The sequence below is a fragment of the Arctopsyche grandis genome, chromosome 9, assembly GCF_051622035.1.
Source record: "Arctopsyche grandis isolate Sample6627 chromosome 9, ASM5162203v2, whole genome shotgun sequence".
Lineage (NCBI taxonomy): Eukaryota > Metazoa > Arthropoda > Insecta > Trichoptera > Hydropsychidae > Arctopsyche > Arctopsyche grandis.
Window position 1 is genome coordinate 2,041,329 of NC_135363.1, and position 16,471 is coordinate 2,057,799.

At 34.4% G+C, this 16,471-nt stretch overlaps 1 protein-coding gene across 6 annotated transcripts in view; it reads right to left on the reverse strand.

Moving 5' to 3' along the window:
- The window catches only part of Csp (Cysteine string protein), a 20,222-nt gene extending 4,249 nt beyond the window's left edge, over window positions 1-15,973 (reverse strand). The window contains exons 1-3 of one of the 6 annotated variants that reach the window (XM_077437718.1): window positions 15,202-15,808; window positions 5,918-5,941; window positions 2,669-2,776 (exon numbers count right to left, since the gene is read on the reverse strand). In XM_077437718.1, coding sequence (XP_077293844.1) covers window positions 5,931-5,941; window positions 15,202-15,808 — 618 coding nt within the window. In that variant the 3' untranslated portion in view covers window positions 2,669-2,776; window positions 5,918-5,930. Of the gene's footprint in view, window positions 1-2,668; window positions 2,777-5,833; window positions 5,942-8,352; window positions 8,795-15,201 lie in introns of those variants that run through there. The other 5 variants (XM_077437717.1, XM_077437713.1, XM_077437716.1 and 2 more) reach the window with 5 other exon arrangements.
- Between the last annotated feature and the right edge of the window lie 498 nt (window positions 15,974-16,471).

Sequence of the window (16,471 nt, forward strand, 5' to 3'; positions counted from 1 at the left end):
GACTGAACCACAGATTAACTAGATGGCTGCTTTAAACGCAATTCTCGACTTCTCGAATGATAGATTGCACATCAGATGACGAGAAACCTTTCGATCGGTGCACAGATGCAATTATTAAAATTGAGTTGGATCTTTCTGGCGAGTTTAATAAGGCAAAATTCGGAACTTAAGTATCAGAAGCACAGAACGTATACAGGGTAGGTGTATGTCGGGACTTTGGGTAGATTTCGCTTAGTGTAAGTGCGAGCAGTGCGCACGCATAAGGTACACGTGTCGTTAATCTGTGGTTCAGTATGTCTGGTGCTTGTCGATCATTTGCACCGCATCGGTTTCATATATAAAACATTCGATTTTGATTAATTGATAAAGGATAGCCCCAAACTATGTGTGTAGCCTCCCCTATAACACATTTTCCATTTTATAAGGGAGGTGATAATTGTATTTTATAAAAAATAGTAACAAAATTCAACCTGCCTACCTTTGAAAATAATTTTTCGTTAATGTATAAAAAAAATATATGACTTTTTTTCCATATACATATGTATATGTATGGCTTCAAAAAAATATTCTTTCATTTGATATATAAACACTAAAAATGAAGTAATAAAAAAAGCATTTAGACCAAAGAAAAAAGGCAAAACTGTTAATGTTTTATGTTAAATGAAATAAAACGGCTGAAAGCGGCCATTAACTGTAAAAGCATCAGTTTCACGAGCGAGAACGCAATTCTTTCAAAGAATTATAAATATAATTGACCATTATACTCATATATATGAGGCTATCAATCCGCTTAATGAACTTTCCATCAGATCCAAAAGACTGCCACGGAAGAACGTATCGGCAAAGACGATAAAAAATAACCATTATAACATGTAAATGAATTCTCACTCGTTATTAAAAACTGGTAAAGTCTATTGAAATATATGAAAAAAATACAAAATCAAATTCATGCATTCGTACAATACAAGCGGCGGATGATATTTTATTTATTATATTTCATTTAAATACTCCAAAAATTTTTTTTTATTAAATTCATTCACTTACTGACACATAAACGAGCGTAAATTTGATTTAAAAATTTCAAAGAACACAAAAATTTCATTAAAAAAGATACTATGACTATACAATATTATATTATTATCCATTGTAGAATCAATGAAATGACCGTGTAGAAATTCTGACTAGCTTTCGAATGACTATCACTGAATGTGAACTACATGCATACACTGCGGCCAAAGTTAGGTTATGTTAATTCCAAATCAGACATCTAATGATATGACAATAACCGGACGAGATTCGATAAAATACTCGAAATATTCGATATAACCTATAAATATATATAAATATTCGATAATAACCTCACCTTTACTTTAGTGAAAATCTCTTCAAAACACTAAGAAACCTATCAAACCATATTTGAAACGCTAGTTATCGGCCATTTTGTTTTCAAGGTTAACAAAACGAATCCCATGACATTGTGTGCCCTTGATAGTGCTCCTGCACACTACTAGTCAATAGCAATATACTTTTTCCATACCCTGGCCAATAATAGTAATATTTTAGGTTGTGGTGGCTATTTGCAGACACTACATCTGGGAATTATTGGCTATTTGCAGGTACTAAATCTGCGACAGGCGCAAAGCCTTCTGCGCATGCGCGTGAACTTATAATCCGATTAAAATTTCTTACATTTAATGTATGCTAGACTTGTTTAATCAATCGTTCATTATTCACGAGGCAAATAAATTTCACACGTTATTATAATAGATTTATATCATTTAGCTAGTTCGCGGCTTGTACTTGTATGTAGGTATTATACGTTGTATATGATAATATTTTTCTAACAATTAATAATATAAACTAATTTGGATTATATTTTTCACTCTACGTCACTTTACGAGTTCGAACTAAATTTTAAGAGGTTTAAAACAAAATTTTACCAGTAAACACGCTGATAGTGACAGTTCACGCGCATGCGCAGAAGGCTTTGCGCCTGTCGCAGATATAGTACCTACAAATAGCCAATAATTTGCATATATAGTACCTGCAAATAGCCACAACCCATATTTTATGCGCCCAGCTCTCAAATAGTCGAATATATACTACTTTCACCGCAATGAATGCATATAAATTAAGAAAAATTTCACCATTGAAGAATAATATACTATTTCTTTCGTATCATATATTTATAGTCACATTGTATTTGATCGTGTGGAATGACATCATCAAAATACGTCAACGTTTATAGTAGGTAATTTGCAGAGTAACAATCTCACTTAAAAACATATATATGTTAAAAACGGTTCAATGGAACTAAACAATTTTATCTAACTATTATATTATATATTATATAAAATAATAAATCTAAAATAGGTCAAAAGTACAAAAAAATTCATGCATTATCGATTATAATAATACATTCAAGACGGATCATCCATCGGACTCTTTAGGCCAACTTTATATACAACAGTACGACGACTAAAAAGTCCGTAATCCCAATACGACACTATATGATAATAATAATATTTAAACAGACATTTATTATTTATATGAAAATAAATTATTGAATGATTCATCCGTGACGTGGGTTTTCGGGAATCTACCATGTATAAATAATAGGAGACTTTTCTGCACGGCGGCCGTCAATCGGAACGGCAAGTGACACGTATATAGATCATGATGATTGACGACGGCTGTACGCGACTCGTCATTGTTATAATTAAAATGTAGGATATATTCTATTGACTGTAGTTTTACGTGTACTTTAAGCCACCTCCTGAAAAGATAAAAAAAATCAACGATATAACTAAAATAAAATTGGACACGATGGTTTGAAATAAATTATATATATACATATATATGTGAGAATGATTAGTGAGACCCGTCTGCACTGATAAATGTGAACTCTTTATTATTGTTTGTGCAAACGAGTTGTTTGAAATTGAATTACGGCTACAATGAAGTCTACGAATGTTGTATGTAATCTCAAAAGTCAACTTTACAATAGACGGGTGCTCATTTTTAAAATAAATTGAATGGCAAAAGAAATAAGTCACAAATGATCTACAAAACGAAAATTACAGTGTCTAAAATTTTATTGCAAGGATGGAAATATTTAGTATGCTGTCTACCTTCATATATCTACTTTAGTATGCGATCTACCTTCACATTTTTACTTTAAGAGGGCTGGACAGCAGCGCCTTGTCCATACAAACGTACTATACTTCTCCCTTCCTCAATTATGGCACTAGAGAAATTATTTTTTAATATGCTATGGATATCCACCATTGGGGTGCATCTATCGTTTTATTTTTTTTGATTAATTATTTTTTATAGGAGCTAGGAGCCGCCAAACATCTATAAAATCGCCTCTTTTTTACACCCACGAAACGAGTCCAGTGTGCTTATTTAACGGTCGATTTAAAAAAAAATACGCCGATAGATGCACAGAATGTATCTTTCTCATACCGATGATGAAATTTTTTTAAAAATTGGTCCAGTTTTGGAGGAGAAAATAGGAGAATACGAAACCTCGATTTTGTCAATTTAAAATACGTTTTATCTGGTCGAAGCGCAACTGTCGCATTCACTCAATATATATATTGTCGCATTTACTCAATATATACATACACTCAATATATACATATCGAAGAAAGGAACGTTAACAAAATTAAGGTTTCGGGTGTACAGCCCTCTTAATATGCAGTCTCACTGTCTCAGTTCTCGTGTGTGACCCTTAAATAAACGGGTGTTGGCTGTTAAGATATGTTTTTCTTGTGAAAATATTGATGAAATAAAACTTAAAAATAAAACATATCTTAGCAGCCAACATCTATTTATTTAAGGGTCAGGTTAGGTTAGATTAAGTTAGGGTTGGCCCTATTCATTTAAGGTTAGGGTCGGTATTTTCTTCGCTGCTGACGATATTTTGATAGAAATGCTACGAAAATATTATAGGGCGGCAGGAAAAAACAAAAATTGTAATAACGTTGCTACAATACAAAAAAAAAAAAAAATAGTCGACTGCGATTCAAAGGTAGACCGCATACTAAAGTAGCACCAAATATACTATGTATGTATAGGTAAAACTGGTTTTTAAAATTGTTACGTCATTTAAAAAAGTAATTTGACAATATTTTTATACTCGGGTAAAGTGGATCTAAAGTAATTCACAGAATTGAAGACTAATGGCAGCCATGACAGGTAAGCGCGACAATAGCGACAGTAATTCTCTAGATACGGTGGAATATATATGTAGCAACGAAATTCAAACTAGCTTTCTCCTCAGATTCTTTTACTGGATACATACAATCCCTCTGCTGACACCAAATTCTGACAAATTTTTGAGCTCTGACAGCTGGAGAAGGCCTTGTATGCAGAGTCGTAACTAAGGTAGTTTGCGCCCAGTGGCAAACATACTACTAGCCCCCCCGCCCCCCTATTATTTATTTATCTATTTTTTTACTCACAATTTTTTAATTTAAATATTCAAAATATTAAAAGCACTGTTTCATTTAATACGAGTAATTCAATTAATTGGAAAACATTGTCATTTTCATCAATATATAGGGCCCCGTCTTAATTTAATTCATTATTAAATTTCAGATAATAATCAACATTTTAAAAATCATATCAAAACATCCCCAATATTTTTAATCGCAATCTTGCACCCGGGGTCATCTGCCCCCCCCCCCCCAAACTACGGCCCTACTGATTTTTCAGCAAGGAAAATTTTACTAACCACCAACTGAAATAATACTGATTTTCAGAAAGCATTCCTAAAGGCGAAATCACACTGAACCAAACTACACGGGCACGTTATTGGCCTCCTGTTGTGAAAAATCCGCATGGGTTCATTTTTCGACAAGTTTCTCCTAGATTTCTTCAATTGTGAATCATCAACGTCATACCTTATGTCAATACAAGGATTTAAGCTTGGGTGCCCATAGCATAGGTTATGCAAACTAGTGTCTTTTTTCTACATGTGCAAAACTTTCTAAAAACAAACACGTGCCGCGTGCCTCTATGTGTATGCGCCCTAAAAAAAATAGTTATTTGGTTACAGCTAGGTCTGTTATTTGGCTTTCGGTATTCTGATTCTAATAAAATGCATTTTAAATTTTGAAAAAAAAAAAAAACAAAGCCCCCCTGAAAAATCATTATTACTATTAATTTCTATCATTTTAAAAATCTGGGAAGAACTTTGCAGCATTTGAAAGTTGCTAATCTACATATGACTTGGTGCACATATATTGTATGTCCATTTTTAAATTTGTATTGAATTTTAAGTTCGTAGATGCTGGAAAAATTCAGGTTTTTCCTTTCAAGGTAATTTATATTTACCTTGAAATGAAAAGCCTGAATTATTCCAGCATCTACACATATTGTATGTCCATTTTCGAATTTGTATAAGTTTGTAGATATGCTGGAATAATTCAGGTTTTTCCTTTTTATGTGGTAAATTATGTGGTAAAAAAAGACAGCAGAACTTTTCCAGCATCCATAAACTTAAAATTCAAAAATGGACATACAATATCTGTGCACCGAGCCATCGATCTAAAATTAATAGTATATATATATATATATATATATATATATATATATATATATATATATATATGTATATACTATTAATTTTAGATTTTTTAAATATCCTCACTTTACATTTACCATCCTTGAAATCGACACAATTCATAACCGACTGATTGGTAAAAATAAAAACATGCAGACAGTACAAATATTGATAAGAAAATCTGAACAAACTGCATTGAATTAAAAAAATAAATATAAATATATATATTAAAAATATAGTAATAATAAAACGGCTCACTTTGGCAATAGTACAATTCAGAGAAGATTTTTTTTTATATATGTATATTTTTAGTTTTTTAAGATATTAAATATTCCGTGATCTTACTTTATAAATATCCTCATGCTCGACCTACAACAAAAAAATGACGTGATCAATGATATAAATAATGGCGAGAGAAAGATATGTAGAGACAGATGGATGAATGTAAGAGTTTGAAGCATCGTTCAGTTGAAAAAAAAAAACAAAAAGCGTATGAACAATAAAAATAAACAATAATAATTATACAAAAAAAATAAACTTCACAATTGAAGGAAAGAGTGCTATCATCTAAAATTCAACAGACGTCAAAAGGGATAACACAATGCTTTATTTCTGCTAATAATTTCAATATAACACATTGTACATACATACATCACATGTCAATTAACAATATTGGATATAATAATCACAAAAATTTTCATCGTAAATCTAAACATTGATTACACACATTTCAATAAATAACGTTAAACTTAAATATCTGTGATTAACATTTATATATTATATTATATTATATAATAAATATATTATACGAAGTGGAAGAGTTTTGAAAACCATAAGCATTTGAATATTTAAAGTAGATTAAATTACTAATTAATGTTTTTTTTTCTTCGTTTAAATATTGTCAAACTTCATCATATATATATATATATGTATATTTATACCATATGTATATGACTATAACGGTTCCGCGACAACTGGCTCACGGATCTTTCCCTCAACTGCTTTACGTGCACGAAATTTCACTCACGCGACAACTGGCTGACAACAGTTATTTTGACAATTTATTATTTTGACTTTGGTAGTTCCAAAGGCTTGTTTTCGGACAAAAATACTGATACCACCAGTATCGGTACTTTCAGTAATGCCCGTGAGCCAGTTGTCGCGTGAGTGAAATTTCGTTCGCGTTGAGTGAAAGCGTCGTGAGCCAGTTGTCGTGACACCGACCATATGTGAGAAATTTCATAGTATTGTGATACACATGTTGAGTTTTAAAAAGGCTTTTGGTTCAATAGATTAGAAAAATATTGATTATATTCATGTTAAAAATTCGAATATATTGAATTTCAAACGTCGACGACTGAAAATATAACATTTCTTCACTCGTTTACTATTTATTTAATTAATTCAAAAATTTATACCTTTCCACACGGCGATGATCTTACGGCAAAATAATACAACGAAAGCACAAAAAAAAAAAACCCACTAAGAATACAATCAAGTGCAACTTATATATGTACGTATTAATCAAAAATCTATACATATATTCAAAATAGATATCTTAATTACATAATATATTTAATTATAAAAAAAAAAACTGCATTTAATCAGCTTACGATTCATCTGTTTGTTTTTGTCGCTTATATGTATGTGCGCGTTGATTAATTATTCAATACTTAGAACCTATAATTAATATATATAATATTAGAAATAAAAGGTCTTATTCCGTAGAATATGTCAATATAATAGTACATATAATCCCGCTAGACTTGACCTCGTGGATGTGCAACGTTTATTAGGCCTGTTCTTAGACTCGTCAGATCATAAAACGTACAACAAATCGGACTCAAACCACCAGTCGATTGCCGAGCATACATTACTGGACAGCTGGAAGTTTCAGTCCAACTTAACATACACTTGATATATATGTATAGCTTTAGTTTATAAAACATGATAAATCAAAACCAAACACGCGTATTATCAGTTGAAATTTGAGTCTGATTTTCCATACGACTACATTTTTGGGCCTGATATTGAATACATATCAGAATTTTGGACAATGATAACTCACTTTTAAATGTATATTCATACTACCCAGCACTTCAAGGTAACAACTCAGCACAGCAGTGCACGGAAATACTTCCACAGTGGCTGAAGAAAGCCGGTTTTGCTTGATGCGTTGCGGTGACATGCCCTGTTGTATAATATGAATAGATTCCGTCAGCTGCTGCTGTTACATCTACGCCACATACACATTACGGAAAATGTGAATGTACCAAAGACTTTTCTAACCAGTACTGTGTACTAGTTAGTGCTGTGCCAGTATGAATACACATTAACACTATGACGGCCGCTGACTCATATTTGTATCATGTTGGGTGCACAACGCTTACTGGCCGCCGACATATATGTGATTCACGACTGCGCGAACTGTTTCAGTCCGCTGATATGTTTTTGTATCACGTTTTCGTCATAAACGAACAAACACATATCAGCAGACTGAAACAGTAGGCGCGGTCGTGAATCGTATATGTATTAGCGGCCAGTAAGCGTTGTGCACCCAACATGATACAAATACGAGTCAGCGGCCGTCATAGTGTAAAAGTTTCAATTTATAATGATAAATAGGACTCAAACCTCCGGCAGAATGCCGATCACATTTCGGAAATTCGATAATAATATTCAAACGTTACACTTAATACCTTTTAAATACGTAATTGTGTAAGTTTTGGTTTCATTTCGAAATGGAGGTGAAGAGTTTGAAATAATAATAAAAAAAAATTGAATAATAGTGTAATTAAATTAAAATACAAAAGTAAACACTTATCGATACAAGACTGATTCATAATAATACTAATAATAAATATAAATTAATTAAAATACCGATTAAATCACTGACATATCTAGTAAGTACATATCTACAATTTATTGTGTAAATAAAAATACAATATTCACTACTGCACACACACACACACACAGACAGGAAATCAACTTCTTTATTTAAACATTCATATTATTATTTTAATATATTATACATAGAAATAGAGAACAAATGTACGTATAATATTTAAATCAATATTTTCCCATTGAATTGACGCATTTATTTAATAATAATGTCCAATAATAATATAACAACGAAAATAGTAATTTTAATCGTTTGTACGAGTTTAACTTTCGATTGAGGACAACATCTTCGGCCACGTTAATATCTCATCACAGGACCTGCTAATAAAAAAAAAAACCAAAAAAAAAAAAAAAAAAGATAAATAAATTATTAATTTCAACAACTGCATACATAAGATCACTTTTTCAAATGTGTGTGTGTGTGTGTGTGGGGGGGTGTTTTTATTTTTTTGTGAAACGGAACACAAACAAACAATAATAACGGAACAAATCACACCCAACGTGACTTTACAAACCACAAAATCAACACACGTATGTGAACGGACCTTTACAAAAAAAAATCAAAGATCAATCAAAAGCTACAGAAGATAAACATTCGCGCCGATTGAAATGACTATACGACATGTAAATAGCGATATGATTCAAGATATCTATTATATTATATATAATATAGGATTACATTGCAAAAGTGTCAAATTCTTAAAATGCAAAGTAAGGAAAAAATTGTCAAAACATCTACTATATATGTATGTACGTAGATAAGATTGCCGAAATTCACATGACTAATGTATGGTGAAGAATAAACATGACTGTTTAAATTTGCCCTAAATGTTTGCATTGCACCGATAAAAAGATAAAAACAAGTGTGAATGCATTATGACTCTTCGATGTGGTGAATGATCGGCATTGTACGAGGCAGTAGCAATAAAATGACGTCAGCAGCTGAGAAATACCTGCTCCGAGAACTGTCAACTTGTACAGTACATATATTTAGGGTTGCCGGATTTCTTTTAAGTGAAAGCGGGACAAATCAAACCTTCCCTCACCGAAGTGGGGTATGCAAGTGCCCAAATTTTTACGTTTTTCGTAATAACTATATGGTTTTCAAAGCTATATTTCTTGTATTACTAGAATGAACTACAAGAAATTTATTTTAATAGATTTTGTATGATTCAATAAAGGGGTACATCGTTTAATTAAATACATTTCTACGTTCCAAAGTATGATTTAAAGGCGGTAGTGATGTTTTTGACTGTTCGCTTGCATATTCTTATTGATCGATGAATCAATGCGAGAGAAAGAGACAGCTATATTTTCGTCGCTTTTGGCGCGTGGCTATTGAGTCAAGCAGTCGCCTGTTGGCCTTACTTTATGCGTTTTGCATGTTGATGCTTGTCGTTATTTTTTAATATAAAAATAGTCAAAAACATGCTATAGGACTAAAACTTTTTTATGTTGATGTATAAAATGATATTAAGATATATATTGAATCCATTTGTATTGAGAAAAGCCGTATTTTGATTAAAAAATACTGGGGTCTTACTCGACCCCGGTTCGATCTTGACCCTCCGTCCTTCAAAGGTTAACGAGAATATTCGAGAATACAATTTAACTACCCATTTTTCTACAGCTATTTTTCCTTTCCAATTTGGAGATTGTAATTTTCTTTTTTGTTAAAATATTTTTTAATGCAGCAAATTGACTGAACAAATATGTATCATGTTATAATATTTTTCGTATTTAGCTGTTTTTTCAATATCTAATACCATTTTGGTTTTTTTTTAAGCTCACCCAGGATTGTCCATTGTTTCAAATAATCTGTCAATGTTTCATAAAACTTTACTACTTCTTTATTTATTAATCCATCAATTTGAAATTGCTTTAAAAGTATGCATAATAGAAAAATTTAAACAGTGGGACTTTTGGGCGTCCCGAAAGGTTCTTTCGGGACACGAGGCTTAAAACCGGTGACAATTCCAATTAATCGGGACGCCTGGCAACCCTAAGTACACATATATTGGACTCGAGTCTCCAACTTGCCGATTAACAACGCCACTGAGGCGGTTTTAAGTTACACACTACGACTCTTTGGCTCTGATTACATACGTTTCAAAGATCATCTATGAATATCTTGAATACTTGAGACGGACCTGCTCTGAGAAATGTCGGCTTGAAAAATATGGACTTAAACTGCGGGCTGATTTCCGACTAGGCAATATTTATATCTGATTGCACTACTTCAAGTAGATGAAAAGCCCTACGGCTGCGATTATGATTATAACACGTCTGTTTCATACATTTTCATCATGGAGCAGACCTAGTTTTGAAAATGAACTGAAGCTAAAGCTTTTTAGTAAATCGGACTCAATCTGACTAGCGACGTTTATATCCTATGACTTCCGATTCTTAACACATATATACACAGCTATTAAATGGGTTAGTACACAATCCTCACGTTCTTATTGAAATTAAGTTTTATACACCTAGTAAGTTCAGGAACCTGAAGAATCGCGATTTGTTTGCTCCTCCTGTGGCTTGCACAAATATGTTGGCAACGTCTCCAATATCTAGAGCGGTATATCTGCTCAACCGGGTTGCTGGTGGAACGCCCGAGGGTTTGATATTTCAGATAAATCGTAAATAATCACAATTAATACGATTTCATTCATAAGTACAGGTGAAATTGACAAAAATGCCGATATCATTCTAAGCTTCAGATACCTTTATTATAATATTATATGACAACGGTTGAAAATAAATAACATACATACATATATATATATTTCATTGATAGGCTTCAAAAGAATCAACCGAATAATAAATAAGATAACAGAGCCAAGAAAAGGTGAGGCTCATTCCGATTGGTAATGCATTTTAAAAATTCATGTTCAAACCATCAATTCTGTTACCGAGCGGACAAATATCATCAAAAATTACACCCGACACACCGCTGACCAGAATAATACCGATATAAAAAATAAAACAGAAGAACATAAACTAAGATAGCACACAAGTACATTACAAGAAATAACAATAACATGAGACATCGTACGAGATTCCCGCAAAAGGAGTACGTTGAATCACCGTCATGATTAGTCAACGTTCTAATTCAGAACGTATAGACAATTGAACCAAATTTACATCAGATCCTATGGATTTTTCTTAGCACCGGTAAAATTCCCACAGAAAAAATTCATTTTAAATTTGTATCAATTTCGGCAAGTAATCAATAAATTATACACATATATAATTCGAGTCTAGAACTGATCGATCGATGAAATAACACTTAATTACGTCTCAACCCATACATTTTCATATATATATATATATATATATATATATAATGATAAGATTAAACAAAGCAAATCATCATTGCATACAAATTGATACAAAAATCAATGCAAAATTCGCACGAGAACTTTCCGGATGAGATGCATCAGATTGAATAACAACTTTGACGGTTCATAGCCAGATCCTAAACAAAAACATATGGTAAATCCGAGTCAAAACGTCTGATGATTGTAGGCGACATAACCACCTGTTAATTTGACTCACATTTCATACACTTTTTCAAAACGGAACAAACGGTTCTGTTGATTCTTTAAATCCGTAAAGATATACCATATGTTATCGCTTAGAATTAGACTCGGGTCAATTACGAGTTGCCTTTCTTCAATATACGTAGTAACAATAGTTTTGTAATCATATTTCTAATCTGCAACGAATACAAATGCCACGCACTGTAATCAGCTGTGTTTATTAATGTGACGAATAATTACATCACCAGTTTAGTATACATAATATTCGAGGAAAATATTTAAATGCATCAATTATGTATATTATATTATAGTAGGGGGGGGGGGTAATAGTTTTGCTTATTATTTAGTTAAATTTAGGAATTAATTTAAAAAATCTATTCTAACTATACTATTAATATAATATCATAATAAATTCACTTTGAAATTGTGTTACGACTATTCATTCATTGTTCATCATCATAAATATAATATAATTCATACGCAGACACATATGTGTTATATATTATATGTAATAATATAAATCAACTCTTTGGTGAGTTTGTCGCGCCGCGTACATTTAATTCCACTCGACGAGAGCTCGTGTGGAATTCGAAGCATTTCACTTATCTATAGACCAAAAAAAAAAACGATACTGATTACACGAAAATTTGTCTCAAGAATGTGAATAATGTTAATTGATTGATAATTTTTCAAAATCAAATAATTTTATGGTCAAGATTTAGATTGTAGAACATTCCAGATATTGATATTAAACATTCAATGTAGAAATTTCATATGAAATACGTTTTACCCTTACTAATCCTGACATGTCTGGTTGGAATTTATACTATATATATATTCTTTTACTAGCAACAAAAGCGATACGAGTAAATTAGTCAGAAGATGAGCTCAATCTGTGAAAGGTTGATAATAAGACGCTCCAAAATTAACAAAAGTTGTTCCAAAAGCAGCTGAAGATGACCCGGATGTTGCAAAAGACAGATGAGCTCAATCTGTGAATGATTGCGACACCAGCGAACCAAAAGCAGTTGAGAATGACCCAGAAGGTGTAGCAAAAACAAATGAGCTCAATCTGTGAAAGTATGAGAATAAGAGGCTCTAAAATCAACAACTAAAGATATTCCAAAAGCAGCTGAAGATGAACCAGAAGGTGTAGCAAAAACAAATGAGCTCAATCTGTGAAAGGATGTGAATAAGAGGCTCCAAAATCAACAACTTAAGATGTTCCAAAAGGTTGAGACTCCAAAATCAACAACTAAAGATGTTCCAAAAGGTTGAGACTCCAAAAGCAGCTGAAGATGAACCAGAAGGTGTAACAAAAACAAATGAGCTCAATCTGTGAAAGGATGTGAATAAGAGGCTCCAAAATCAACAACTTAAGATGTTCCAAAAGGTTGAGACTCCAAAATCAACAACTAAAGATGTTCCAAAAGGTTGAGACTCCAAAAGCAGCTGAAGATGAACCAGAAGGTGTAACAAAAACAAATGAGCTCAATCTGTGAAAGGATGTGAATAAGAGGCTCCAAAATCAACAACTAAAGATGTTCCAAAAGGTTGAGACTCCAAAAGCAGCTGAAGATGAACCAGAAGGTGTAGCAAAAACAAATGAGCTCAATCTGTGAAAGGATGAGAATAAGAGGCTCTAAAATCAACAACTAAAGATGTTCCAAAAGGTCGAGACTCCAATGTGAGGTTCCAAAAGCAGCTACAGATGCCCTGGATGTTGCAAAAGACAGATGAGCTCAATCTGTGAATGATTGCATTTTTTTCAGCAGCAGAAGGCGTTGCAAACATCAGATGAGCTTGATTCGTGAATGATTGTGACTCCAGCGGAAGATTCAAAAAGCAGCTGAACGTGATCCAGAAGGTTTTGTAAAAAGCATATGAGCTCAATCTTTGAAAGGATGTGAATGTCAGGTTACAAAATCGACAGAAGACCTTTCAAAAGGTTGCGAGTTCGGTGAGAGATTCCGAAGATGACCCAGAAGGTATAGCAAAAAAAAAAAATAGATGAGCTCAATCTGTGAAAGGACGAGAATAAGAGGCTCCGAAACCAACAATTAAAAACGTTTCAAAAGGTTGCGTGAGTCCAGTGAGAGATTTCAAAACCAGCAGACGATGACCTAGAAGGCGATGCAAAAAACAGACGAGCTCAATCGGCAAAAGGTGTCCCGGATGTTGTAAAAAACATATTGAAAGGATAAGAATGAGGTTTCGAAACGGACAGAAGATACAAAAGCTCGGGACGTTGGTGAAAGATTTTAAAGAAAGCAGATGTTGCAAAAAAAAAACAGATGAGCTCAATGTAAATACCAATAAACAACGGGCATGAACTCAGACAAGTGAATCAAACGCAAGTCCATCAGCTTGTTCACCGAGTAGGGTTCACTTAATTGTACAACAACCTTAAGATTATATAACGGCAACAAGCACTTGGATATGTCTATTAAAATATGCACGTATAGCTTTGTAAGCAAAATTTCCAATTAAACGTTCGACTAGTAAGGGTTGAATTGAATTTCTAGAATGTTATAGAAATTATAATTATATATCTATTTATAATTAATTCCACTTATGTATATATGTATGGCCGATTGAATTTAGTCAGATCAATGAGAATTGACGGCATTTTTTTTTATAATTACTATATATATATATATATATATAAATATATTTCAACATCATTTTAGATAACATTGATGAAAATAAATCAATCATTTTATTTGCAGCATAAATATTGCATAATAAATAATGCGGAATAAATTAACACACTTTTGTAGGGTGAAAATTAAAAATTAGCTTTCGTAGGTTAAGACGCAACAAAAGTCGCTCAAGACTATTGATTATTTTTTTAATGAATTTTTCCATATAAATTATAACAATTCCTGAAAATATACACAAAAAATACAGAACAAGCGAATACAAAAATTTACATACAACATATTGCAACATACAAAAATGAAAAATAAAATACACCAACTCGGACTCACCAAAGTGTCGAATGGCCGAATTTCGAATACATTCTCCCTACGTCTATCTACTTATGTATATATATATATTAAATATATAAATGTATGTACATTACAAACGTACTCGGTGTGTGTGGGTGTGTGTGTGTGGGGTGTGTATACATATATAATGTGTGTGTGTGTGTGGAGAATTAATTAGAGATGCCGTAGTTGACCCCACCTGTGTAGAGGCCGGTGCTCTCGGAGGCGGGGGCGGGTACGGGGATGGCGGCGGGGTGGGGCTGAGCGCCGGTCGGGGGCGCGGGCATTGCCATGGGGGGCCTCTGGTCGGGGGAGGCCGCGGGCTGCGAGGTGACCGGAGCCACCCCGTCCGAGTCGTCCCGGTTGAGGGTGTGGTAGTCGCCCGAGTCCTCGGGGGTGCGCGGCTTGCACTTGCCGCAGCAGCAGTTGAAGCAGCAGCAGAGGCAGCAGCAGAAGTAGCAGCCGGTGAAGATGCCGCAGCAGATGAAGAGCGCCTTGCACCAGGTGGAGGTGACGACGAAGTACGCGTTGACGTTCTCCTCGCCGAACTGCTCGGCGATGTAGAGGCCGAGCGAGCCGTAGTTGTCGTAGATGTTGCGCTTGGTGGGGTCGATGAGGATCGAGTGCGCGCGGTTCACCTCCTTGAACTTGTCCGACGCCTCGGGGTTGTTGGGGTTTTTGTCCGGGTGGAACTTCAGCGCCAGCTTCCGGTACGTCTTCTTCACGTCTTCGGGCGCGGCCGTCTTCGGCAGCGCCAGGATCTCGTACAGGCTGTTGCCGGCCGTCGACAGTTTCCGTCGGTCCATCTTGCGGGCGGCTTTGCGAGAGGGGCGAACGGGGCGAAAGGGGCGAAAGGAGCGAAAGGAGCGAACGGGGCGGAGCCGCTGGCGGGCGCTGACGCAGCTGTCAACGAGTGCCGCACTGAGCCACTCCCACGGCTGCCAACCCACTCTGTCTCGCACACACCGATTCACCGGGACTCGCCAGCTTGCCAACTTACCGACTTGCCGTATATCGATTGCTGCTTTTTATGCACTTTTTTACTTTTTGTTCTTCAGCTGTCAACGTGCGCAACGTATTGTGTGTGTTTAATTGCAAGTTTTATTATAAAAATAAATTCGACATTTTGTATAAAGTCTAAAGTCTATTTTATTTAAGTTTTATTTGCAAGACTGGGCGTCGGGTCAGTGGACCGTCCTGGTTAAATTTAGTGATATATTCAGCCATATTGAGGCGCACTGTAAAGGTCTGTTCATACTTAACAGCACTGCACGGCTTCAGGACTGCACGACTCCGTTTCAAATATGTTTCCAAATATGTTTCCGTTTCCAGCTACACGACACTAATATACTGTCCATAACTAAAAGTGGTTTAGTGCACGGCCTGAGTGAAAAAGCGTGCAGCGGAGCGTTCAGCGTTGCGAGCAAGCAGCGTTCGCGCAGTGTCCTCAGTGCAACGCTGAACGCTCC